General features: G+C 45.0%; 1 protein-coding gene across 1 annotated transcript in view; it reads right to left on the reverse strand.

Annotated features, from left to right (window-relative positions):
• MIB1 (MIB E3 ubiquitin protein ligase 1) overlaps window positions 1-26,506 on the reverse strand; it is a 1,882,202-nt gene that overhangs the window by 1,197,161 nt on the left and 658,535 nt on the right. Inside the window, exon 13 of the mRNA XM_044065767.1 lies at window positions 25,384-25,517. Within this exon, the coding sequence (XP_043921702.1) occupies window positions 25,384-25,517 (134 nt within the window). The remainder of the gene's footprint in view (window positions 1-25,383; window positions 25,518-26,506) is intronic.

Here is a 26,506-nt window from a genome sequence, read left to right on the forward strand (position 1 = left end):
TTTTAGGTTTGGATGTATGATGCTGTAGTTGTTCTGAGTTAACATCAAAGGCATCAGAGGTATTGGCCACATTTTGTTCCGAGACATGCTCTTCAGTAGTGGGTACCAGTGCTGTCTTGGCCAGTTTGGAGCTATCAGGATTATCCTTGGACGTTCTTCCTTGATTTTTAGTAGTACCTTGTGTATCAAAGGAAGAGGTGGGAATGCATATGCTGTTAGGCCTTTCCAGTTGAAGGAGAGTGAGTCCACTTTCCATGCTAGTGGGTGGAATGTCCTTGTGCAGAATTTTTGAGCTGGTGATTGAGAGGTGATGCGAATAGGTCTATCTGTGGCATTCCCCATTTCTTTGAGATGGTCTTGAAGATGTCCGGTGCAGCTTCCATTCGTGGGCATCCGGGTGGTTCTGCTTAATATGTCTGCTAGAGTATTGTCTTTCCCGGTACAAATATTGCCTGTAACTGAATGTTGTAGCTGAGTGCCAGGGTCCACAGCTCCAAGGTCATTCTGCATAGGGGTATGAATGAGTGCCTCCCTGTTTGTTGATGTACCACATGACTGTGGTGTTGTCTGTCCTTATCATCAACTGGCCCTCTTTGAGAAATGGTTTGAACTTTTGGATTGCCAGTTTTACTGCCAGCATTTCTTTTAGATTGATGTGCAGGCGAAGTTGATCCTGTGTCCACAATCCTTGCACGCATTTGTCCAGCATGTGGGCCCCCATCCTAGGTCTGAAGCGCCTGTTGTGATGGTCTGGCTTGGTTGACATCTGAAAGGGTAGGCCTGGGTTTGACTGGCATGCCTGAGCCCACCATAGGAACTCCTGTTTTAAGCATGGAATTAGTGGGATTTATGTTTCTAGACTGTGTCTGTGTTGGGACCATAAATTCTTTAGGTACCACTGTAGTTTCCTCATATGTAGTCTGGCAAATGGGACCAAGATTATGCATGATGCCATGAAGCCCAAGGCCTGCAGAACTTTTCTTGCTGTTAACTTGTTCAGTTTTGTTAGTGCCAAGAAGTAAAGAGGAAGTTCTTCTTGTTTTTCTGTAGTCAGGAATGCCATTTGTTGTACTGTGTCCAATTCCCCAAGAACGCCCTTGTTTGGGATGGTATCAGCCTTGACTTTTGTAAATTGACTGTGTATCCCAGTCCTTGTAGCAAGTAAATGACCCTTTGTAAATCTGTTGTCAGCTTGCTTTTGTTGTCCCCTTGTAGCAGGCAGTCGTCCAGGTATGGGTAAATTTGAATTCCCTGTAGTCTGCAATGGGCGATTACTGATGCCAGGCATTTTGTGAATACTCTGGGCGCAGTAGATAAGCCAAAGGGCAATGCTGAGAATTGATAGTGCTCTGATCCTGCAAGAAATCTGAGGTATCTTCTGCAGATTGGTCGAATGGGGACGTGCAGGTATGCCTCCTTGAGATCTACAGTTACCAGCCAAGACTCCTTGCCCAGCATGGGAAGAAGTTGCTGTAGGGTCAGCATTTTGAATTTTGGGACAATGATGTATGTATTTAAGGTGGACAGGTCGAGAATTGGTCTCCAACTTTTTCCTTTCTTGGAACTAGGAATAGTCTGGAGTAGAACCCTTTCCTTGTTCTGCTGTTGGCACTCTTTCCACAGCTCTCATGTTTGCTAACTCCATTATCTGGCGTAGAGCCTCTGTTTTTGATTTGGAGGTAGATTTGGCATTCCTCTTTGACTGGTAAAGTGTGGAAGTGAAACCGTAACCTTGATCTATGGTTTGTAAAATCCACTTGTCTTTTGTTATGTAGTGCCAGTTCTTTGAAAATAAGGTTAACTTTCCGCCTAGAGGAGCTGCTATTTGTTCCCTGGTAGGCGGATTTAGGATTAAGTCACTGTGGTTGTGCTGATGTAGTGGCAGTGGCTGTGTCTGTGCCTCTGTTGTTACCTTGCCACTGTCGCCCTCTGTAGGCACCTCATCTGGATTGGTTTCTGCCTCTGGAGCGTCTATTCCTGCCGCTTTGAAATGTTGTGGAGTCAGGAAAGGACCAATTTTGGCAGGCCAGTTCCTGCTAAACCTTGGGGTTGAACCTGCAAGAAATCTTTAACAGTTTGAACAGATTTTGCCTTTTCTTCCATTTTCTTCATAACCTGCTGGGCAGGTGTACCAAACAAACTTGTCTTGTCCATAGGAGCATCTAGCAACTTAGCTTTAACATGATCCGGTAAAGCTTGTTCTTTTAGCCATGCATGCCTTCTTATCACTGTGCCTGTCATGGCTGATCTAAATGAAGCCTCCAGTGCATCACAGCCACATTTTAAGGAATGGTTGCTAACCTGTTGTATGTTATTTACCATCTCTAATACATATTTCTTATCAAGAGATTCATCAGTGGTTAGTTTTTAGTTAACTGATCAAGCATAAACTCTTGGTATTGTATCATGTGAAACTGACAGTTTAAAGCTCTAGCTGAGAGAGTAGCTGAAGTGTAGACCTTTTACCCCATCTGTCTAATGACCTTGCTTCCCTTTCAGAAGGAATAGGGTTTTAGCTGTGGTCGCTGCTACTGCCTTGGGACCCTGGGATATAGTTTCTGGGTCTGCAAGTGGGGCCTTGTAAAGGTGGTGATGAGTATCTGGCACCCTGTAAAATCTGTCTGGTTTGGCAGGGGCTGGGGTAAAGAATCTGGAGCGGAGCAAACATCATTGAAAGCATCATCCACCACAGAGAGAACAGGAGGTATAGCTAAGGGCCTGTGCTGTGGGAGGTGCAGAAAGGTCCTAAGTCTTTTCTGGAGTCTGAAAAATCCTGTTGCTGCCATTGGAACTGTTCTCGCATGGCATGCAAGGTTTCCCAAAGGAGAATTCTTCTGGTGGGGAAGCAGCTGGAATGGATTCTTCAGCATCAGAATCTTCAAAATTGGAGAAGGGAGCCTCAGGCTGGTCAGTTATGTCTGATTCATCAGCAGAATCATCAGAAGACACTGGCTCAAGGGCTCTGCCCTAGGTCTCTTCTCTGGGGCTGAGAGGCCCTGTCTGGGTGAGATTGAGATCCTCTAATTAAAGAAATTAAATCTTCTGCCAAAGAAAGCATTTGAGAACTAGAAGAGGGCCTGGATGTGGGGGGTTTAACAGGCACTGTTTTAGAAGTCTTGGCTGCTTTAGCCCTGGCGAAGGCCTTAATGGACATGGCAGCTGGAGGCCTAGCAGCACCACGTGCTGGGGTAGAGACATCCAAGGGAATGGTGTCTGATAAGTCAACCACCGTAGTGGGTAAAATTTCTGAGGTCGATTCAAGAGTTGTAGCAGGGGCCTCAGTTGTAAGAATAGGTTCAGCTGTACTTTGATCAGTTTTCTCGGTTTCAGCCGAAACCGAGACACTCACGGTTTGCTTTACCGTGGTTTCGACCGAAACCGCGGACCGCGAGTGTCGGTCTTTATCTTTGCGTTTTGGGGTAGTCGGAGGATCCGACGGCATAATGTACGCAAAATCAGAACCGAAAAACTGTTCTGCAAACTCCGACCGACGCCTAAGCGTTCGTCGGTTGAAAGAGGCACAGGCCGAACAGGCTGCTACGCCGTGGGCTGGGCCTAAACAAGGCAGACAGTAAGAGTGGAAATCTTTATGAGGTATTTGTTTCCCACAGGTTAAACAATTGTTAACTTTTTTTCTGACATCGGCTGAGGCAAGAAAGAGTCCCCAACGGGGTACTTAGCTTTAGAAGTCTTCGAAGTAGTATTCGGTAGAAGTAATCTCTGGATCCGACCGACCGGCACTTGCGAACAGCTTCTGCTTCGGGCGCCACGCGGCAAGAAAGACTGAGGAAAATGGCGTCGGCTGATGCTTTTATACCCGAAGACCAACAGAGATGACGTCGGGTGGAGTGCGACATCAGCCGAAGCCGGACCCGGACTTTGGAATCCGGCCGACTGCAGGGCTGCCTGACGACAGGACAACCCACTTGTTATGACTGCAGATGCATCCATGAAGGACATCAAATATTGCCTTGTTGTCCAGGGGAGTGTCAGTTATTTCTGTCTTAACGTCATCAGGGAATGGTTGAAGTCCAAGCCAGGAGGATCTCCTGATAACTAACCCAGATGCAGCCGCTCTAGCTGATGCCTCCACAGCATCATAGCTACACTTTATGGAATGCCGTGTAACCTGAGCAGAAGAGATAAGGATGGAGGAGAGCTTAGCCTTAGTAGGAGAGTCCGGGAGCTCTGAAAGTAGCTTACCATCATCCAAGGGCAGCGTCAAAGCCTATCTGGCCAAATTGGTCTGGTAATTTATGGCTCTGAATGCCAAAGTAGCTGATGTATAAACTTTCTTCCCCAGTCTCTCCATAACTTTACTCTCCTTGCCCGAATGGAGCAGGAAAGTGGAAAGCATCTTGGAGCCCTTGTCAGCAGATACTGAAATTGTTGCAGGGTCTGCAGAGGGACATTTAAACAAATGTGGAATCCTCTGGCACTTTATAAAACCTCTCTGGTCTTTTAAGGGCAGGAGGTTGAAAGTCAGGGCACTTAGAAGCTGCAAAGAATGCATCCAAGAAAGCTTGCAGAACAGGAGGTATGGCAGACAGGAAGGACAGTCCAAATGCAGCAAGTCCCCCACCTGAAAGTCACCACCTCTGACTTTATCTTGTTCCTCCCTTTACCTTTGTGGTCCCATCTTCTAATTCCCTTATTCTTCTGTGTAACAATACCTTCTGCCCACTCAATTGCTTTACCACTTACTGTCCACCAGTACATCTCACCTGATCTCCTAACACTGCTACTCCTCTAGAACCTAAGTCTTCACTTCTAAATTAATTATGGTAGGACTGATATGCTGACCTCCTTCCTCCATAACTTCTCTCTAATCCACATATTCACAATTATTGTATTATGTTACCTTTGAAATTATTACACGTCACTAACATATGTTTTCTTTTTCAGCTTTTGCTATGTATAATGACAAAGCATTCACTCCTCTAAATGTTTAATTCTCATTTTTTTTTTTTTTAACTTTATGTAATGTGGAGCTTTTCTTCTCGGGTCTCTGCTGAAAAAGGGGCATGCTGCCCAGCCAGACTAACCCGGTTAACAAATGTCAAATAAATAAAGTCATAATATCTCTTTTGCATGTCTGACACCTAACAACAATTTCATTTGAAAAAAAAACTATTTTCACAATGGTTTCCTCCAAAAGAAATAACCTTTCCAGGGGAATCTGTTCCATTTGATTTTTCTTCAGGGAAGCATATCCCAAAGGAGAAAAAATTTGGGCAGAATAAGGCAAAAATTCATCCCCAGAAGAATCCTCTTCATCTGAAGAAATCTCCTCAGAAATCCTCTTTTGTGGTGTAGAGAGAGGAAAAGAAGACGAAGAGAGGGAGAGAGCTGAAGATCGTCTCAGGGCCATAAAGCCGGTGAACAGCCTTTGGAAAACATCTGCCAATCCACCAGTTGTTCCCAGGGGAGTATAGGGGAAGCATGTTTAGTTTTAAGTTTTTTCTTTAGAGGAACATCCATGCAGCGGAAAGTGGATGGGCCCAATGTTGGCCTGCACTCAACAATATAGGTAGGGCTGTCTTCTCGGACAGTGATCTGTAGAATGCCACGTAGGCCTTCAGTCACAATGAGCCAATGCCGCCCCCCCCCCCACATTCGGAACGGACGCCTTTGTTTCCCCCAGAGACCTGCTGGTAGGGTCCTTCACAGCCTCCACACAGGTACCCATTGAAGGAGTGCCTACCGTCTCCGGAATGGTCTCCAGGCCAACATTGGCCTCAGGAGAGACGTCCAGAACAGGAGGAGCAGTGGTAAGTCAGGCCTAGATTTCTTGGCCTTCTTAGTTGGCAGCTCACTTGAAGGGACCAGTGTACCTTCCATATCGCGTACAAGATGGTTAAGGTGCTGGTTTTCTAGATACAAACTCAGAGAAGCTAAACAGCTATGAGGGGTCTTGGGGACAAAGTCCTTGCAAATACAAGTAGCAGCATGGTCACGGTCATGGCCTATGCAAAAGAGACAAAGGTTGTGACAGTCCTTATGTGGAATCTGCCTTCGTCACTGACACTTGCCCTTCCTAGCTGACATGTAACCTCACAAGAACACAGTAACAAAAAGTAATAAAGAAAAAACCCAACAGGGCACTTATCTGATTGGGATCCGTAACTTGTCTGATTAGCGATGACCAGAGAAGATTATCTGACTGGCAGCAGAAAAGTTCTGAAGATTGGTACATGCCGACATCCACTTTATATCTGTCATATTATGACCGGCGTAGGATCTGTGCTTTGTGCGATGTCGCATGAACCCTACAGTAGCGTGCATTAGAATTTTGCATACAGGCCAGATGAGTAAGCCAGTGGCGGACTCCCTCATGTTACAAATACTACAACATATGAACAGAAGGACATCCACATTTTTCCGACCACCTAGGTGATTCCTAGAAAAGGATCTTTAAGGGGCCAAAAAATGTACACCCACTGCAGAGAGGGTCTTTCATGCGTTTCACACCTGGAGAATGTGTCCTTCACTTCTGGGCCAGGCAACAAACTGCTGTCAAAGGGAGCACTGATGAAAAAGAACTTGAAAGGCTCTGCAAAATCATATAAGCACAACCGGCATGCCTTGAACCTGTTGACCTTGAGGCACCTTCGGCTGCATGCGAGACAAGCCTCACGGACTAATCTGAAATAGATTGGAGGGCAGCAAAACTTTGAGGCCACAGAAGATTCAGTCTCAGCAGTAATGGTCCCAGAAATGGATTTTGAAAGTTCAATTATCAAGTCCCTTTGCAGTCTGGTAAAATGTGGCAAATAGTTTGAACTAAGGGCAAAGGTCGCTGATGCATATACACTCTTCCCAAACCTACCCATCGCCCTAGACTCCCTATTAGAGGGATGGACAGAGAAACTTTACTCAGGAAGTTCCTTCTTGGTGGCAGCTGCCACGATCATAGCATCCACTGGCACCTTCTTACTCCAAAATTCCTTCCCGACTGGTGGGGCCAGAATCTAATCTGGCCTCTTAGGGATTGGCTCAACTGAGTCAGGTTCCTTCCACGACCGCTTAGAAATCAAATCAAGGAGCTCACTGGTGGGCGGACTATCCCAGTAGGTAGACGGGCCAGCTCCAAGAGCTTTCAGAAATACTGATTCCTCTGGCGAAGGGTTGCTGGAGGACCACCCACCTCCCTGTTTAAGGATGTCGAGAATGTCTCCAAATGAGACGACTTCTGGAAGTGATCGTGGGGACCCTTCACCAAAATCAGTATCTTCTACGAGTGACTCATGTGAAGAGTCCAAGTGCCTCCTCTTGCACTTCCTCTTCTGTGGGACTTCCTCGATGGGATGATCTGATGAAGTGTCAGAAGAAAGGTACAGTTGTGTACACTTACAATAAATATAGATGTTAGAGTGTATTCACTGTTGCAGTCATCACATTTGGGTTATCCCATCCAGGGTAGCCTTCGGCCAGCCCGAATACCAGAGGCTTAGTATTTCTGTGTCAGTTGCTGTCGCTTCAGGACTGACATCAGCTCATCAGCTGTATGAAGTAAAGCAGTAAACACCATTACATCAGTTTTTCTTGCCCTATCAGGAGCGGGAAGCCAGGTTATGGTGGAAGAACCCCACCAGTAGAAAGTAAATACCAAAATGTCCCTTGTAAGGAGAAAGAAGAAAAAAGAGGGGGGTGGAGGGAGGGAAACCAGGACTGAAACAGTGAATACACTCGAACATCTACATTTATGGTAAGTGTACACAACTGTACTATGTTCTTCGTGTTTCACTGTTGCAGTCATCACATTTGGGTTGATTCCCAAAGCTAAAGAAATGGGTGGAGGGCAGGCAAGGAGACTAGGGGCTAGCTAGGATGCCTTGTAAGACTGAAAAGGCAAAGCCTGCCCTGGATTTGGAGAAGATAGGCAGGTAGTAATGTTTGGTAAAAGTGTGAACAGATGTTCAGGTGGCAGCCTCCAGGATGTCCCTGGTGGGGACTCCTCTGAGGAAAGCTGCAGAGGTGGAGGCTGCTCTGGTGGAGTGAGTCCTGACCCCCTTAGGGGGAGGCTTTCCGTGTTCCTTGTAGCAGAAATGGAAGCAGTTTGCTATCCATTTGAAAATTGCTTGCTTGGAGATGGCTTTGCCCTCTGCCCCTGCAGCAAAGCTAACCAGCAATCGATCAGACTTTCTGAAGGACTTAGTCCTGTCTAAATAGAATCTGAGTTGTCTGTGCAAATCTAGAGAGTGCAGGATCCTTTCCCCCTTGTTCTGTGGGTTAGGGAAAAAGGTGGGCAAATGAATGGATTGGTTGAGAGCCACGCTGGACACCACTTTGGGCATGAAGGATGGTTAGCCTCGAGGGAAAACCTGTCAGCATGGAAGATGATGAAGGGCTCCACAGCCATGAGTGCTTGTAACTCAGAGCCTCTTCTGGATGAAGTGATGGCTAGAAGGAAAGCTGTCTTCCAGGAGAGAAATTTTAGCTCTGCTGAAGATGCTGGTTCGAAGGGGGACAGGGTGAGCTTTTCCAACACAAAGTTAAGGTCCCAAGCTGGGGTTGGTGCTCTCCTGGGTGGCCTCAAGTTGCTAGCCCCTCTTAGGAATTGTTTGATCAGAGGGTGTGAGAAAAGGGGCTGCTCAGTGGGGGGGGGATGAGCAGAGATAGCAGAGGCATGAATTTTAATACAGGAAAAAGAGAGACCACTGTGTAAGCAGGTCAGTTAAGTAATCCAGGATGAGAGGGAGGGAGGGCTGTGCCCTATCAGCTCCTTTAGCCCGAGTCCAGGTGCAGAACCTTTTCCATTTGTTGGCATAAGACTTTCTAGTGCTAGGGAGTCTGGCATCATGTATAACACCTAAAACCTGTTTACTGAGGTTGGCAGACTGATCGGTGGTTAGGGAATAAACCAAGCTGCCAAATTGAGGGTGTGCAATTGGGGATGCATGAATTCTCCTTCCGTCTGAGTGAGATGCCATGGTGGCAGTGGGGACAGGATGCACAGCAGTGGGTAGCAGTGCTGGGGTGAGGCCAGTCTGGAGCAATAAGAATTGCCCTTGGTTTTTCCTCCCTTATTTTGAGCAGTACCCTGGGGATGAGATGTAGTGGAGGAAAGGCATAGACTGATAGATGACCCAGGGGAAGGACAGAGCATCCACTTTCCAAGCCATGCAGTGATGCTCCCTGGTGCAGAACTTACTGAGCTAATGGTTGGTGAGGGAGGTAAAGGGGTCGGACCTTTGGGGTGCCCCATTTCTGAGCTATTAGTGTGAAGGTTCTTTTATCTAGCTGCCACTCATGTGGGTCCAGAAGATTTCTGTTTAAGTGGTCTGCCACAGAGTTTAAAGAACCTGGCAGAAATTGTGCTAACAGGTGGAACTGCATGGCAGAGGCTGTGTGCCAAAGGGTCATGGCCAGCCTGCACAGAGGGTAAGAGCGAGTCTCTCCCTGCTTGTTGATATACCACATCACAGTGGTGTTGCCTGTTTTGATCAGGAGAAACTCTGGGGAGAGAAGGGGCTTGAAAGCTGCCAAGGCGTGCTGGACAGCTATCATCTCTTTTTGGTTGATGTGCAGATGGATTTGCTGTGGGCTCCATTTGCCCTGTATGCACCTGCCGTCCAGGCGTGCACCCCAGGCATAGTTTGATCCATCTGTGGTAAGGGTCTGGGTGGCGGGGGGGGGGGGTGAGAAAGGTAGTCCCTTGTTGTGGGAGCATGCTGCTGCCCACCAAAGAAAATCTTTCCTGAGGCAAGATATCACGGGCATAAGAGTTTCCAGGTCTTGAGAGTGTTGACACCAAAGGCTTTTTAGTTACCAATGAAGTTTCCTCATATGTAGTCTGGCATATGGAATGAGTACAATGCAAGATGCCATGAACCCCAGAGCTTGTAGGATTTTCCTTGAAGATACCTGGGGTCTGTTGGCTAGTTGAGAGAAGTAGGCTGCCAGGTAAGTTTGCTTCTCTGGTGTAAGGAATGCCATATGGGATGATGTGTCCAGGCTTGCTCCCAGGAATATAATCATTTGGGTGGGTACTTGTTTGGATTTCTTTTCATTGATTGTGTACCCTAGGGAGGTCAGTAGGGACTTTACAAAGGCCAGGTGCTTGAGCAGCTTTTCCTGGCGGTCTGCCTGAATTAGGCAGTTGTCTAAGTATGGGTAAATCTGGATACTCCTTTGTCTGCAAAAGGCAATGGCTAGAGCCAGACATTTTGTGAAAACTCTGGGACCAGTAGATAAGCCAAAGGGAAGTGCAAAGAATTGAAAGTGTAGAGATCCTGCCCTAAAACATAGACATTTCCTGCATGATTCCCTGATAGGAATGTGGAGATAGACCTCTTTTAGGTCTAGGGTGACTAGCCAAGCATCCTTGGAGATCATGGGTAGCAGCTGCTGGAAAGTGAGCATTTTGAATTTTGGTATCACCAGGAAGGTGTTTAGAATGGATAGAGGATGGGGTGCCAGGTGTCCTCTTTTCTGGGTACCAGAAAAAGTCTAGAGTATAAACCTTGGCCTTTCTGTTCTGCAGGAACGTGCTCTACTGCCCTCATAGAGAGAAGGGAAAGGACTTGCTTTTGCGCCTCTGCCCACTGGTTTGGAGGTAGATCTGGTAAGTGGAAAGAAAATGTGTATCCCTGGGACACTATGATGAGGACCAAGTGGTCGTTGGTAATGGTGGCCCAGGTGCTTGCGTGAAAGGACAGTTTTACTCCTAGGGGTAAGTGAAGGTGGGGGAGGAGAGTCATTGTGAGCTCTTACCATGAGGGGTGGCTTAGAACTTCCTGTTTTTGAAGTGGAGGAAGTCCACTGTTTAGATCTCTGCACTCCCTGTGGCTGCTGTCTGGGGGGGTCTGCTTCTACGGGGTCTGGGCTGAACTGACATGGTGGGAGCAGGAAAGGACCAGTGCTTGGAGGGGCGATGCATGCTGAACCTGGGTGGCTGGACCTGTAAGAAACTCTTTACTGTCTGCATAGATTTAGATTTTTCTAACATCTTTTTTAAGACCTCTTCTGCCTTAGTGCATTCAACAATTTAGATTTAACATGGTCTGGCAAGGGCTGCTCCTTAAGCCATGCAAGCCTTCTAAGGACAAAACCAGTGACTGCTGCCATGCAAGAAGCTTCTAGGGCATCAAAACCACAGTGCAAGGTCTGTTTAGTTACTTGACTTGCAGAATGCATTAACTCTTGTAACTCTTTAGATTCCTGACAAGCAGGAAAGGAAGATCATTTTTGTTTGAGAAGTTCCAGGGTATGTTGCTGAAATTTTAGCATATGGAACTGGCAATTTAGTGCTCTGATAGCAAGAGTAGCAGAGGTGTATACTTTTTTACCCCATCTGTCTAGTGCTCGGGAATCCCTATCTGAGCGGGTGGGATTCTTAGCAGAGGCTGCTTTAATTCCTTTAGGCCCTTGAGAAATTACCTCAGGGTCAGCAGTAGGATTTTTCAAAAGAAATTTGAGAGAGTCAGGGATTCTAATACCAGTCTAGTTTTCTGGGTGCAGGAGGGAGGGTGTCAGGAGTCAAACTGGATTCCAGGATAACATCCTCCACACCATCCAGACTGGGGGAATGGCCAGGGGTCTGTGCTGTGGAAGATCTAAGAATTCCCGGAGTCTCTTTTTAGACTGAGGGTAGTTCCTGACATTCCCATTGGAAATGCTCCCTTAAGATATGCAGGGTTTCCCCAAAGGAAAAGTCCACGAGGAGTTCTCTGCATCAGAATCCTCATAAGCAGACCGGGATTGCATGCCTTCATATTCAGATGCATCAGAGTCATCAGACTCCTGTTCAGACTAAACTACTGGGGACAGACCTGTTTCTTTTGGAAGGGGTAGCTTGGCATCCCCTAATCAGCATGATAAGGTCTTCTGCCATTCTAAGCATTTGAGACTGAGGCAAGGAAGCAGGTGCCCGAGACTGGGTCATCGGTTTCTGGGGTGTGGTTCGTACCCTGAGCCTTAGAAACTCTGTAGTTTTTAGAAAGAATGGTAGATGCAAAAGAAGTCGTCAGTCTGTGTCGAGAATCGGTAGTGCGAAGTTCTTCCTCGGAAGCCAGTGCCTGCTCAGCGGCTCCGGAGTCATCCAAGGGAGAGACAACCGCAAGATCCTTAGTCGAATAAGAGTTTTGCGGAATACCGAACTCCAAAACGGTCTCTGTAACGGCCTGCGAATCCACAGAAGCGGGCATCAGGGGCTGCAAAAGCACCTGAGGACTGGAGAACTGATGACTAGCTTAATGGAAGCGTCATCGGTAGGTCAGGACCAGTGCAGTTTGTCTCTGTCTTTATCTATAAGTTTTTTCGGAAGATCTGCTGTCGGATAGCTTACCGAAGACGTATCGGAATTCAAGGACTGTAATCGAAAATATCTAGCTACAATAAGGGCCCGACGACGTATAGTTTTGGTGTTGAACAAAGCACAAAAGCGGGGAACATCGTGGTCTGGGCCTAAGCAAATGACACAGTAAGAATGAAACTCTCCGTGTGGAATTTGCCTTCCACAGGTGAGACAATTGTTGACTTTTTCTAATGCAAGAAGAAAGGATCTCCAACAGGGTACTTAGCTTTAGAAGACTTCAGCTTCAATTCAGAAGATGAAATTCAGGTAGCGGCTGACCGGCACTCGTGCAAACTGTTTCTGCTTTGGCCTCCGCGGCAAGAAAGACTGATGAAATGGCGTCGGCTGCCTTACTTTATAGTACTGACTACCTGATTTCAGTTCTGAAGCGATAGCAACCGAAGAAGAAATGCTAAGCCCCTGGTATTCGGGCCGGCCGAGGGCTAACGTGGCAGGGATAAAGTATAGTTGTGTACACTTACCATAAAAGTAGATATTCAAGTGTATTCACTGTTGCAGTCATTACATTTGGGTAATCTGCTTGCAGGTTGCCCTCAGTCGGCCTGATTAGCACAGTCTTGGGTCCTGCGTCAGTTGCTGTCCCTTCTTCCATGACATCAGGTCGTCAGGGGTATAAAACATGCAACTGAAGCCATTACATCAGTTTTTCTTGCCCCATATGTCAGGTGCCCCCCTAATGGGGAGCAAATAAACATAAAAACACAAAGGTATACCTCCAACAAAAAGCAAATACACCAAAAAGGCTTTTAAGCATAGTAAAGGAAAGTAGAGGTATAGCCAGAAGAGATTAGGGGGCTGGAGGGAGGGTAACCAGGACTGCAACAGTGAATACACTCAAACATCTACATTTATGGTAAGTGTACACAAGTGTACTATGTTCTTCGTGTTTCACTGCTGCAGTCATTACATTTGGGTAGATTCCCAAAGCTATGGTTGGGAGGGGGAAGTTTATATAGCATTAGGGCCAGCTATAAGGCCCTGCAAGGCAGCAGTTGCAAAGCCAGTTCTGGATTTAGAGAAAATTGGCAAATGATAATGCTTGGTGAAAGTATGTACAGAACTCCAGGTAGCAGCTTTTAGGATGTCCCTTGTAGGAACATCTCTGAGGAAGGCTGCAGAAGTAGATGCAGCCCTGGTGGAGTGATATCTGATCCCCTGGGGGATAGGTTTTCCATGGTGCTTATAGCAGAAGTGAATGCAATGGCTTATCCATTTAGAACTGGTTTGTTTTGAAATAGCCTTCCCCTCTGCCCCTGCAGTAAATGCTACCAGCAGTTGTTCAGATTTTCTTTGAGGTTTAGTCCTGTCAGAGTAGAATCTAAGTTGTCTGTGCACATCCAAGGAATGCAGAATCCATTCCCCTTTGTTCTGTGGACTGGGAAAGAAGGTTGGCAAATGAATGGACTGATTAAGAGCCACACTGGATACCACTTTGGGCATGAAGGATGGACTAGTCCTGAGTGACAGCCTGTCCGCATGAAAGATGATGAAAGGCTCCACTGCCATAACTGCCTGTAATTCAGATACCCTTCTAGCTGAAGTGATTGCTAAAAGGAAAGCTGTTTTCCAAGAAAGAAATTTTAAGTCTGCAGTAGCAGCTGGCTCAAAAGGAGGTAGACTGAGTTTCTCCAATACAAAGTTAAGGTCCCAGGCAGGGGTCGGAGCTCTCCTGGGTGGTCTCATGTTTTTGGCCCCTCTGAGGTACTGCTTGAGCAGAGGATGTGAGAAGATTTGAGGTTCTGTGTTATAATGAGCTGAAATGGCTGAGGCGTGAATTTTAAAGGAGGAAAAAGACAGGCCCTTGTGAAACATCTCAGTTAAGTATTGCAAAATCTGAGGTAAATTGGGTGCTGCTGTGCTCATCCCTTGAGACTGGTTCCAGGCACAGAATATTTTCCATTTTCAGCATAAGATTTTCTAGTACTAGGTCTCCTTGCCTCTAAGATGACATCCATCACAGGTTTGTTGAGGGATAAGGGTGAATTTAAGTGATTAGTCAGGCTGCAAGGTTCAATGTTGGAAGCTGAGGGTGCAGAATTTGGTTCTCCTGCTGAGACAGCAGGGAAGGGGTCTGGGGCAGGTGCCATGGAGACAACTGCGACACACTGCGCAGGAGGGGGTACCAGTGTTTGGTGCAGCCAGTCTGGAGCAATAAAAATCATCCTTGGTTTGTCCTGTCTGTCGTTTAGTAGAACTTTGGAGAGCAGAGGCAGCGGGGGGGAAGGCGTAGACTGATAGGTTTTTCCAGCTGAAGGACAGAGCATCCATTTTACAGACTTGTTTGTGGGGAGTCCTTGTGCAAAACTTGTCCAACTGGTAGTTCTGGCGGGAGGCAAATAGATCTATATCTGGGCTCCCCCCATTCGCTTAACATGTTGAAAATTCTTTGTTCCAGTTTCCACTCGTGTGGGTCCATGAGGTTTCTGCTTAGTCCGTCTGCCAGTGTATTTAATTTTCCAGGCAAGAATTGAGCTTGTAGATGCACTTGGTAGCTCAAGGCTGTGTTCCACAATGCCATGGGTAGTCTGCAGAGAGGGTAGGAATGTGTATCCCCCTGCTTGTTTATGTACCACATAACCGTGGTGTTGTCAGTCTTTACTATAAGTTGTCCTGGAATAATGTAGTCCTTGAAGGCTGTCGGAGCATTCTGTACAGCTAACATTTCTTTTTGATTGATATGTAGGTGCATTTGACTTGGGTTCCATTTGCCCTGAATGCACTTCCCTGCCAGGTGAGCCCCCCATGCATAGTATGATACATCTGTTGTTAGGGTTTGGGCAGCAGGGGGTAGTGTGAATGGTAGTCCCTTGTTTTGGTGGCAGGCTTCTGCCCACCAGAATAACTCTAGGCGTAGGCAAGGTATGATAAGAATCATTGTTTCCAGGCTGTGAGAATGTTGACTCCATAGGCTTTTTAGATACCACTGTAGTTTCCTCATATGCAGTCCTGCATATGAAATTAGAAGAATGCAGGAGGCCATGAACCCCAAGGCTTCCAGTATTTGTTTTGCAGATAGCAGGGTTTTTGTGGTCACTTGTTTGAAATAGGCTACCAAATGCATTTGCTTTTCTGGCGCAAGGTAAGCCATCTGGGAAGTTGTATTCAAGCTTGCTCCCAGGAATGTAATTTGTTGACAGGGTACCAGTTGTGATTTATTTTCATTTATGGTGTACCCCAGACAACTTCAAACCCTTTTTACAAACGCCAGATGATTCAAAAGTATGCCCTGGCTTTGTCCCTGAATTAGACAATCGTCCAGGTATGGGTATATTCGAATACTTCTTTGCCTGCAAAATGCAATAACTGGAGCCAGGCACTTTGTGAATACCCTGGGTGCAGTAGACAAGCCAAAGGGCAGTGCAAAGAACTGATAATGCATGCAGCCTGCTTTGAAGCATAGGTATCTACTGCAAGATTCCCTGATTGGGATGTGCAGGTATGCTTCTTTTAAATCTAGTGTTGCCAGCCAGGCATCTTTGCCTAGCATAGAAAGTAATTGGTGAAGAGTCAGCATCTTGAATTTTGGAATCTCTAGAAAGGTGTTTAGAGTAGACAGGTCCAGGATTGGACGCCATGATTTGTCTTTTCTGGGTACCAGAAAAAGTCTAGAGTAAAAACCTTGTCCCTTTTCCTCTTCTGGTACCAGCTGAATAGCCCCCATGCTTAAGAGGGAAAGTACTTGTTTTTGAGCCTCTGCCCACTGATTTGGGGGCAAGTCTGGCCACCCATTTGGTGTTGTCAACGTTTGAAAATAAAATCTGTATCCGTGGGACACTATATTTAAAACCCATTTGTAATGGGTTATGAGTTCCTAGTTCTTTGCATGAAGAGCAATCTTTCCCCCCAAAGGGGCAGTCAAAAGATAAGTGCTTGGAAATTTTAAAAGGAAGTCATTGAGACTGTTTACCATAGGGGGGTGTCTTGTTATTTCCAGATTTGGAAGTGGAGTCCCCCCCCCCCCCCCCACTGCTTAGTTCTGAAAGTCCCCTGGGACTGAAACCTGGGGGTTTTGCTGTGTCTGGGTTTGGCTTGAGAAGACCTGGCTGGGACTGGAAGGGACCAATTATTCTTGGTAGGCCAGTGCCTACTAAATCTAGGAGGTTGCACTTGTAAAAAATCTTTAACAGTTTGCATAGATTTAGCTTTATCTTACATCTTTTTAAGAAGTTCTTCAGCCATGTTGCCAAACAGGCGGTCCTGATTTAAAGGAGCATCCAACAATTTAGCTTTAACATGATCAGGCAAAGATTGCTCTTTAAGCCAAGCATGCCTTCTAAGCAGAGATCCAGTAACAGCAGCCCTGCAAGGGCCTCTAAAGAATCAAAACCACATTGCAAGGTATGTTTTCCAACTTGTTCAGCAGAATGCATGGAGTCCTGTAAATCTTTATTTTCCACACAGTCAGGAATCAACATAATTTTCTGTTTAAGCAGTCCAATAGCATGTTGCTGATATTTTAACATGTGAAATTGGCAGTTTAAAGCTCTGACTGCTAATGTTGCAGAAGTATAAACCTTTTTACCCCATCTATCCAGCGCCCTGGAGTCTCTATTAGAAGGGGTAGGAATTTTAGCAGTAGAAGCCTTAATGCCCTTGGGCCTCTGAGAAATAGTCTCTGGATCTGCAACAGGATTTTTGAAAAGGAACTTGTGAGACTCAGGTACCCTGTAGTATCTGTCAGGTTTACTAGGAGCAGGAGGCATGGAATCAGCGGCCAAACTGGATTCCGAGAAAACATCATCAACAATTTCTAGTACAGAAGGTACAGCCAAAGGCTTACACTGAGGTAGAAGAAGGAAATCCCTAAGCCTCTTTTTTGAATCAGAAAATTCCAGGCTTTCCCAGTGAAAATGCTCCCTTAAAGTATGTAAAGTTTCCCTAAAAGAAAAATCCTCAGGAGGGGAAGCAGAGAGAATAGAATCCTCTGCATTAGAATCCTCATAAGTAGGTATGGACAAATCCAGGTCATCAGAAGAGTCAGAAGAAACAGAATCCTGATCAGAAGATTCATAATCAAGCTCAGCCCTAGGCCTCTTAGAGAAGGGGGGGTTGACTACATGCGGCCTTGGAGTAGTTTTTTTAGACATGGATCGAGATTTAGACCTTAGTAATGAAGGAGGTGTCGATTTAATATGCAAGTCTGTAGGCCTGAATACACCCTCAGAAGCCAGTGCCTGCACAGCGGCTCCGGACCCATCCAAGGTAGAGACATCCGCGGGTTCCATAGCTGACATATCTCACGGCATACTGGACTCCGAATGCGTCTCAGTAGAGACCTGGGAATCAGAAGGAGTGGGTATCAGAGGCTGCAAAAGCGCCTCACTGAGTACCGGCCAATCGGTGACTGGCTTAGTAGAAGCGTTGTCGGCTGTTTTGGTCCTCGGTGGCCTGTCTCTGTCTTTATCTTTGCATTTTTTTGGAATCCTGGTAGTCGGATGGCTAACAGATGACATTTCTGGATAATTAAAATGAAAACCGAAATATTTAGAGGCAAAAATATATAGACGACGGATAGTGCGCTGATTAAATAAGGCACAAAACCGACTGCAAGGTACGTCGTGGTCAGGGCCTAGGCAAGGAATACAGTATGAATGAAAATCTTTATGAGGTATTTGCTTTCCACAAGTAATGCAATTATTAACTTTTACTGACATTGGTAATGAGCAAGAAAAAGTTTCCCCAACGGGGTACTTAGCTTTTGGTTGAAGACTTCGGTTCTGAAACTCGAAAACGAAAATTTCAAGAGTCGGACGACCGGCACTTGCAAACTGCTTCTGCTTCATGCACCGCGCGGCAAGAAAGACTGATGTAATGACGTTGGCTGCATGTTTTATACAGCTGACGTCATGAAAGAAGGGACAGCAACCGACGCAGAACCCAAGACATTGTTAATCAGTCCGACTGAGGGCAACCTGCAAGCAGATTACCCAAATGTAATGACTGCAACAGTGAAACACGAAGAACATCTGTAATACCCTGTTGGGTGATCAGGACAAGTTGTGCTGGCTGTCCCTGTGAAGTAGAATGATGTGGCTCCAAGCGCAGAGGCATCTGGGAACTAGATTGGGAATCCAAAGGGGCTGGATCCATCCATCCTGTTGGAACAAAAAACAGTCTTCACTACCTTGAAGGCAGATCGCTCCAGAGAGAAAGACAGCGGCTTCGAGAAGGCAGGCTTCTGGATCACTGCCTCCCTTGGCTCCAAGAACACCCCCCCCCCACCCGAGAAGGAAGCTGGAGTCAAGCTATCCAATGTCAAAACTCTAAGGAGCAGAGACAGCTCCAAAAACCTTGGAGTAGATTCCAACTTCCTGGACCCGACAAGGCAGCTTCTCCTCCAAGAGTCATCCAGATCCGAAGAAGTTGGAGCCGGTGCACTTACAGAAGTCTTTGGATACAAAGATAACGGTATCTTTGGATCAAAGCTGGATGGACTCAAAGGTTCAGATCTAGGGACTCAAACAGCCAATGGGATCAGAGAAGGAGCACACAATGGTGGTGTAAGAGATGGATGGGCTGCCTGATCTGAGGGGGTAGGAGCTGGGAGAGGACCCATCTGAATCTGCACCAAAAGGAATTTGCTGATCATTCATAGGTTCATAAGTAGGTACTACGCTATCTGTCCAAGGGCATTTATAAGCCTAGCCAGAGTCTGTCAGCTTTCGCCACCCCATTGATTAATTAACTGAGCATCCCAGGGGTGTATTTTCTGTTACCCATCCACTCGCCAAGGTTTCTTTTGAAGAGTGTTAGTGAGGGGCTCTGCCTAATGTAGTTAGGAATTTTGTTCCAAAGCATGCGGAGTCTCTGTGACAGGAATCTATGCCTCCAGCATGTTCTATTTATTGTTGTGGCGAGGTTTAGCTCATTACAGTGAGTGTCTCGCAGTGACTTGGATTTCTTTAGGTAGAGCATGTCCATAAATTCTGAGTTGGACAAGGCTTTGTAAGTCAAGCAGATATCACCTCTGAGTAAGCGATATGCCACTGAGTACAGCCAGAGTTTTTCTAGTCGGGCTGCATAGGACATATGTTTTAGGCCAGTAATCCTCTTGGTGAGGTACTTTTGTGGTCTTTCCAGCTGTTGGAACTGTCTTGTGAGGTACATCCCAAATGGGGCATTGTACTCTTATGATGGGTCTGATGAGTGACGAGTAGAGGGGCACTTTAACCTCTTTATTTCTAGATGCGAGCCCTTTAATAATTAGATGGGCTACATACAAGGATTTCCTAACTACTTTGGCAATATGATTATCAAAGGAGAGATTACTATCTACCTGGGTCCCCAGATCTCTAATTACTTCTTCTGTATTAAGGAGCTGCCACCTATGTGGTAATTCATGGGTGCTTTGTTTTTCCCCAGATGGGATGACTATGCATTTTTTGGTGTTTAGCTTGAGACCATGACTTTGACAGCAGGTGTCTGTCTCAGTAAGGCCCTTTTGGAGAATGTCCGTGTCAGCTGCAGAGTCAATTATGGTTCCCAGTTTGCAGTTATCGGCGAACTTGGTTAGCCATAGTCCTCCTGTGTTTGCCTCTACTTCTGAGAAGTATATGCTGAACAGTAGGGGTCCCAGGACAAAGTCTTGTGGGACACCACTTGTGACTGGTTTAGAGTCGGACCTGGAGCCGGCTATTCTTACCATGTGAGTTCTGTCTGTAAGTCAGTTGGTAACCCATCTCGGGACGTAGGGGTTTATGTTCAGGCTGGTGAGTTTTTCTATAATTCCCAAGTGGGGAATGGTGTCAAAAGCCTTGGCGAGGTCAAGGTAGGCTGTGTGAACCACCTTCTCCTCATCTATGGCCTTGGTGACTGTCTCGAAGAAGTCAACCAGGTTTAGTAGGCATGATCTCCCCATAACAAAGCCAAACTGAGTCAGGTCAAGTGTTTGGAGGTTCCCAATGTCTTTGTTAATGAGTTCCATGATGATGCGCTCCATAGCCTTGCAGACCAGGCTAGTCAGGCTTATGGGGCGATAGTTAACAGGGTCAGATGTGGCCCCTCTTTTGTGGAGCGGAATAACCATTGCTGTGCATCACTCTATGGGCACATAGCCTGTGGAGAGGCTGAGGTTGAACAGCGTGTGTTTAGGTGTGGGGTTAGCTCGTTCTGTAGGTCATGCAAGAAGCAGCCTGGGACACCATCTGGCCCCACTGGTGCTGTGCTTTTGGCTTTTGAAAAGGCCGTTTTCACCTGTGTGTCTGTGATTTCCGGGAGACTACGCTTTTCCGGTATTGTTGTGAGCCCTTCTGGGGGTGAGAGGGGGGTGACGTTTGCACTGAATCTATCTGCCAGGATGTTGGCAATATCAGTAGGTTCAGTATATTTTGTGCTATTTTGCTCTAGCTCAGAGCATATCTGCGAGTTGCCACTTAAGATTCTTGACATAGCTAAAGGCTTTGTGGTTATCTTTCGAATCCCTGGCTATTTTTCATTCAAAGTTAGCCTTGGATGATTATATGAGAGACCTTAGTTTCTTACTGATACTGATCAGGGATGTCTTTCCTTCTTGGGATTTGCTTTTTTTCTGAACTAGTTTCCTCCTTCTGTTGTATAGCCTGTTTATGGCAGGGGTCCACCAGACTCGTTTCCTTCTCTTAGGGGAGTGAGTCTTGGTTTTGCTAGGGATGACACGATCCATGCATCCTTGTAGGTGTTCATAGAGTGCATTTGTAAAGGTTCCTACATCTTGGACGCTGTTATGCTTTAGCGTGGGGGCTGTGAAACTTACCACCTCTGTCTTAAGTAAGGGAAGGTTTGGTATAGAAAAGTTTTTCACTGTGGTTTCCTTGGTTGGGGGTGGTGGTGTGGTGTGGGCATCCAGAGTGATTAGTTTATGGTCTGATCTAACCAGTGACGGGTTGACCTCCAGTGCGGAACACCTGTCGCCCATGTTGGTGATGACCAGGTCCAATATGTTTTCACCTCTGGTAGGGGAGTTTACCAGCTGATTCAGGGCATTTGAGGTGATAAATTCCAGGAAGCGCTGGACCTGGGAGTTTGTACTTGAGTAGTTTTCCCAGTTAACGGTAGGGTAATTGAAATCGCCCAATATCAGGGTGTTCGGTAGGACCTTCATGTTTTCCAGTGTCTCCAGAAAGGCGGAGTGGCGGTCCTGGGTCATGGAGGGTGATCTGTAGCAGGCCACAATTTGCACTGCAGATTTGCCCAATGTTAGTTGCACATAGATGATCTCAGAGGTAGCATGCTGTACCACTAACCTGGAGGTGTAGGTATCCTTGATGAATACGGATACACCCCCTCCTTTTGTGTTTCGGTCCATGTTCTGTGGCCGAAATGTGTGGTATGAGTTGTAACCCGCTAGTGCTGGGGTGCTCTGTGGAGACTTGAACCAAGTTTCAGTTACTGCACAGATGTCAACGTTCTCCAAACTGAGGAGTGCTTCGGGCGCGTGCATTTTGAGATTTAAACTCCCGGCGTTGAGTAGCATAACCCTCATTTTTTTTATTTGTGCTGTTTATGAAGGTGGGTTTGACTTTTGAAACTTGCCTAAAAAAGGCACTATGGGGACAGCAAGAGCCTTGGCCAGTATTCGAAAGCCTAGGGGTGACAGGTGCAAGCCGTCTCTTGCGAAGAAACAAGGCTTGTCGAGCATGTCGTCCCAGGCTGACAGACAATGGATCCCCTTTGAATGACACCAGAAGCTTAAGCCAATCGTTGAAATTGTTAATTTTTTCTTTATACTGCGGTATCATTCTTGTTGAGGGCAGGATGCTACTCAGGGTCAGGGTGGCTGAAAGCTCCCTCTCACAGGTGAACAGAGAAACCTCCTTCTATCCAAGTAAGGTATGGGCAACTCGAAACTTGTAACACAGCCCTGAATTCAGCACTAGCCTGAAAACTGGACTATACTAGCTTAGAAAGGTGGTAAACAAGGACAATTTTTTTTTTAAAGATAAGGCAAAAATAGTAAAAAATACACTTAAAACAGTTTTAAACGACTACAAACAGTAAATAATACACTTAAAACAGCTTTAGATGACTACAAGCAATCAGAAAAGGCTTTTAAACAAATTACCGAATTAACCAGTAAAAAAATCTCAAAACTGAGCCCTGCTCCTATAATCTTCAATCAAACAAGTTTTAACTGCACACTCCTGCCACTGGGGTGCAGGGGAACCTTCTCCAAAAAAGAAGGCCTGGATTAGTGCTCAAGTTATACAAACAAAGCTAGATTCAGCAGGCCTGAATCTAGTGTATGCGACAGCAAACAAGGCACATAATTTCACTAAGAAACAGTTCAAATATGCAGGCACTATAAGCCTCTAACCAGAAATTCCTAGCTCAGAAGGGCAGAGTCCAGCCTCTCCTCCTACAAGAGTGCAGACCACAAACCTTCTTAATGCAAAATGACTGGCCTGAAGTCCAAGTACTTAAACCAGAACTAATACACTTTTAGAATAACAGACACTGAGCCTTCAATCAGCAATTCCCAACTGAGAAGGATGTAAGCTACCTGTCCTGCCACAACAGTGCAGACCACAAACCTTCTTAATGTAAAACAACTCGTCTGAAGCCCAAGTGCTTAAACCAAAGGCTTAGAATGATAGCTACACTTTAATCAGGTTACTACCAAACATTAATAAATACAACTGAATACTTTTAAGAAGGCCTGGATTAGTGCTCAGGGTATACAAACAAAGCTAGATTCAGCAGGCCTGGATTTCGTGTATGCTATAGCAAACAAAGTGCACCAATTTCAGTTAAGAAACAGTTCAAATATGCAGGCACAGTAAGCCTTTAACCAGAAATTCCCAGCTCAGAAGGGCAGAATCCAGCCTCTCCTCCCACAAGAGTGAAGACCACAAACCTTCTTAATGTAAAATAACTGGCCTAGAAGCCCAAGTGCTTAAACCAGAACTAATACACTTTTAGAATAACAGACACTGAGCCTTCAATCAGCAGTTCCCAACTTAAAAGGATGTAAGCTACCTGTCCTGCCACAACAGTGCAGACCACAAACCTTCTTAATGTAAAACAACTGGTCTGAAGCCCAAGTGCTTAAACCAAAAGACTTAGAATGACAGTTACACCAAGCAGTAATAAATACAGTTGAGTACTTTTAAGATGACGCAAAAGCAAAATAAAGTAATAAAGTAGGAAGAAACACAAATACAGTAAAAGCAGATGAATAAAGTGCAATTTTTTTTTTTGAGTGAGCAAATGAGGTGGGCCCAGGAAGAGTATCCAAATGCAAATTTACAAGAGGGGTGGGCAGTTTCAAAGCCACCAAGATTAACACCAAAACAAAAACAGGGAGGGTGGGTGGGGAACTAACTGAAAAACCAGAGCCACAACTTCCAGCTAGACAGTATTCAATGCAACACAAATAAATCAATTTAAATGCTACATTATTTGAAAAAAGTGCAGACAAGATTTACTTAAATTCACTTACAGGTTCATTTGATTGCAGGTAGGTCTTAGCCGGCTAAAGCTCAGAGTTTAAGCAGAAAATAATCCAAAATATACTACTTATATAAGGCAGAAACCGAATATCCATGAAATGAAACTATCCCCACTTATCACTGGCTATGCAGGAATTCTAACAAGCATTAACTGAAAAAACAGAGCCACAACTTCCAGTTAGATAGTATTCAATGCAACACAAATAAAACAATTTAAATGCTGTATTATTTGAAAAAAGTGCAAATAAAGATTTACTTAAATTCACTTATACATCCAGTTGATTGCAGGTAGGTCTTAGCCGGCCAAAACTCAGAGTTTAAGCAGAAAATAATCCAAAATGTACCACTTATATAAGGCAGAAACCAAATATCAATGAAATGAAACTACCCCCACTTATCACTGGCTATGCAGGAATCCTTCCACATCTTCCTCAGTTAGAATCCTGGAAGAACAAGATGAGGCAAGGGACAGTGACCTTGAACAACGTCCTCCAGGAAGGGAGAGGGAACCCTAGATGGCACTGGATCCACTGTTGGAGAATATATTGTTCTAGGCAGACTCTATGGATCAGAGGATCTTGGATCTGAAGATTTTCCCATCAGATCTGAAGGACAGAGGGACTTAAGCTGATTTCGGATCCAGACTTGATTTTTTTCTTTGGCAACTCAGAAGGAGTGGAAATATATAGCCTTGGAGACTTCTCAGTTTGGGGACTGAGACTGCCTCTCTGAATGAGGACGGAAGCAATCCTTTTAAGATCAGTTTATGTTTTCTATCTGCTATGGCCCTAGGATTGAAATTTCTGCACATAGCACAATCCTCTTGCACATGTAAAGGGCCTAAACAATAGACTCAACATATGGGCATTCGATAAAGATAATTTATGCCCACACTTTTGACATTTTTTGAAGCCAGCAGGCCCTTTGTCAGAAGAAAGGGGAATTCCTACAGTGGTAAGAAGAATTACACAGGCATACACACTATAAGAAAGTTAAAGATTGTAAAGGAAAAAAAATATACCAACAATAGTATAATACAGTTACACTAAGTGTAAAAGATAAGGGAATATATAACATGAGAAGAGAAATATTAAGAAAAAAAGCACTTATCTCAATTAATGCCCAAGAGTTCAGGCTAACCATGTATTTCACAAAAAGCAGCAAATGAGATCTGAGGTATGTTAGTGGTTGGTGTATTATGGGCAAGGGAGGAGGATCAAGAGTTTTTGGTGGCCATGAGCTGTAGTAACAGCCAAGCCGGATCAGAGTATCGGATTCAAACCAATCCATTAAGGATAGAATGAAAATTGACAACATCAGATCATAGAAACATTTAAATCATAAGAAACCAAAAAAGATAAAAGCTGTTGGCATAAATGTTAACAGCAAGAGGCACTTTCAATAGGAAACAGAATGTTTTATACTGCTTAAAAACTGTAAAAACATCAAACGCACAATTAGGTATAATATAGAAGAAAAAATCTGTTCCTAGAATGTCATACTGCAGAGTATTACTGCAGTATTGTGTTAAAGATGGAAATGAATAAGGGCAGCACTTAAGTACAAATTCAGTTTAACAGTCTGACTCAACCTCATACCTAAACCTGCCTTAAATGGAAAAAAAAAAAAAAAACTCACATCAACATCAGGCCGTTTTATTAAATCTTCCACTTTAGCAACATCTCCATTGGCAGCAGCTTTAACCAGTTCTTCATTAAGATCACCAGATTCTTGAGTTTCAAACAGCTTCTTCAGCAACTGCGACAGGCGCTCTGTAAAACATATGTGTAAAAACAGTTGGAAGCTATTGGCAACCATTCAGCAGAAAAGTGGCAGACAATTAAAATGCAGAGAAAGAAAGTAGCAGGTCAAATGCAGAATCTTGAATTCATTAACAGTATCATCGAGCCAGCCTTAATTTAACTAGTGCTACAGGTGAAAGAGCTCCTGATCTTTGATTGTGAGACAAAAAAAAATAATTAGTAATGTTTCCAATTTACATACAGTCAGTACACAGCTGCTGTGTGAGCTTAGTGATTCGCAGTGCACCCCTCTGACATTTGTGAGAAAAGTTAAAGAAATAACACTTTCCCTAGCTCAACACAAGACGGTGACCAATAAGGCTTGGTAGAATGTTAAACAAACAACAAATCATACCCTTCTCCCCACAAAAGATACAGTGGCATTCTGTGTACACCTTTGAGCAGGGTTGGTTTTAGTCCTTTTTTTTTTTTTTGAGAAATGACTGTAAACTGAGCATGTGATACGAGGGTCAGTTACTTTCATTCACACACGCTCACTACCAAACTGTAGCCACATCTACAAACAATTCAGATATCACGTTCTGACAGAAGAGGATGGCCATGTAATGAATTTTACTTTTCCAAACAAACATTTGTTGCACAATCAAATACTCCAATTTAAACAAATGTAAAACTTAAGTGGACATCCAGTTGCCCAAAAAGACCAGTACCAACAGCCGAGAAATATCACCAAACGATTTATTAAAATCAACAAGCAGCAAAAATAGCAAGTGATAGCAGTTTAGCGCTTTCGTCTACGTGAAGACTTCTTCAGAACTGCTAGTACATCCACAATTTCACTTAAATACTGACAAAATCAACACGTGATTAAACCAACCAATGGAACACCAGTAAATGGACAAAACACACTCCGGCAGAAAATCCAATCCAGTAATACATTAGTTTAATGAAGTAAGGTTAGTGCTTTCGTAAAGGTCAATGCCTGTACTTCTTCAGAC

Source organism: Protopterus annectens, chromosome 3.part0 (assembly GCF_019279795.1).
Source record: "Protopterus annectens isolate FY-2018-M chromosome 3.part0, PAN1.0, whole genome shotgun sequence".
In the NCBI taxonomy this organism is placed as follows: Eukaryota; Metazoa; Chordata; order Ceratodontiformes; family Protopteridae; genus Protopterus; species Protopterus annectens.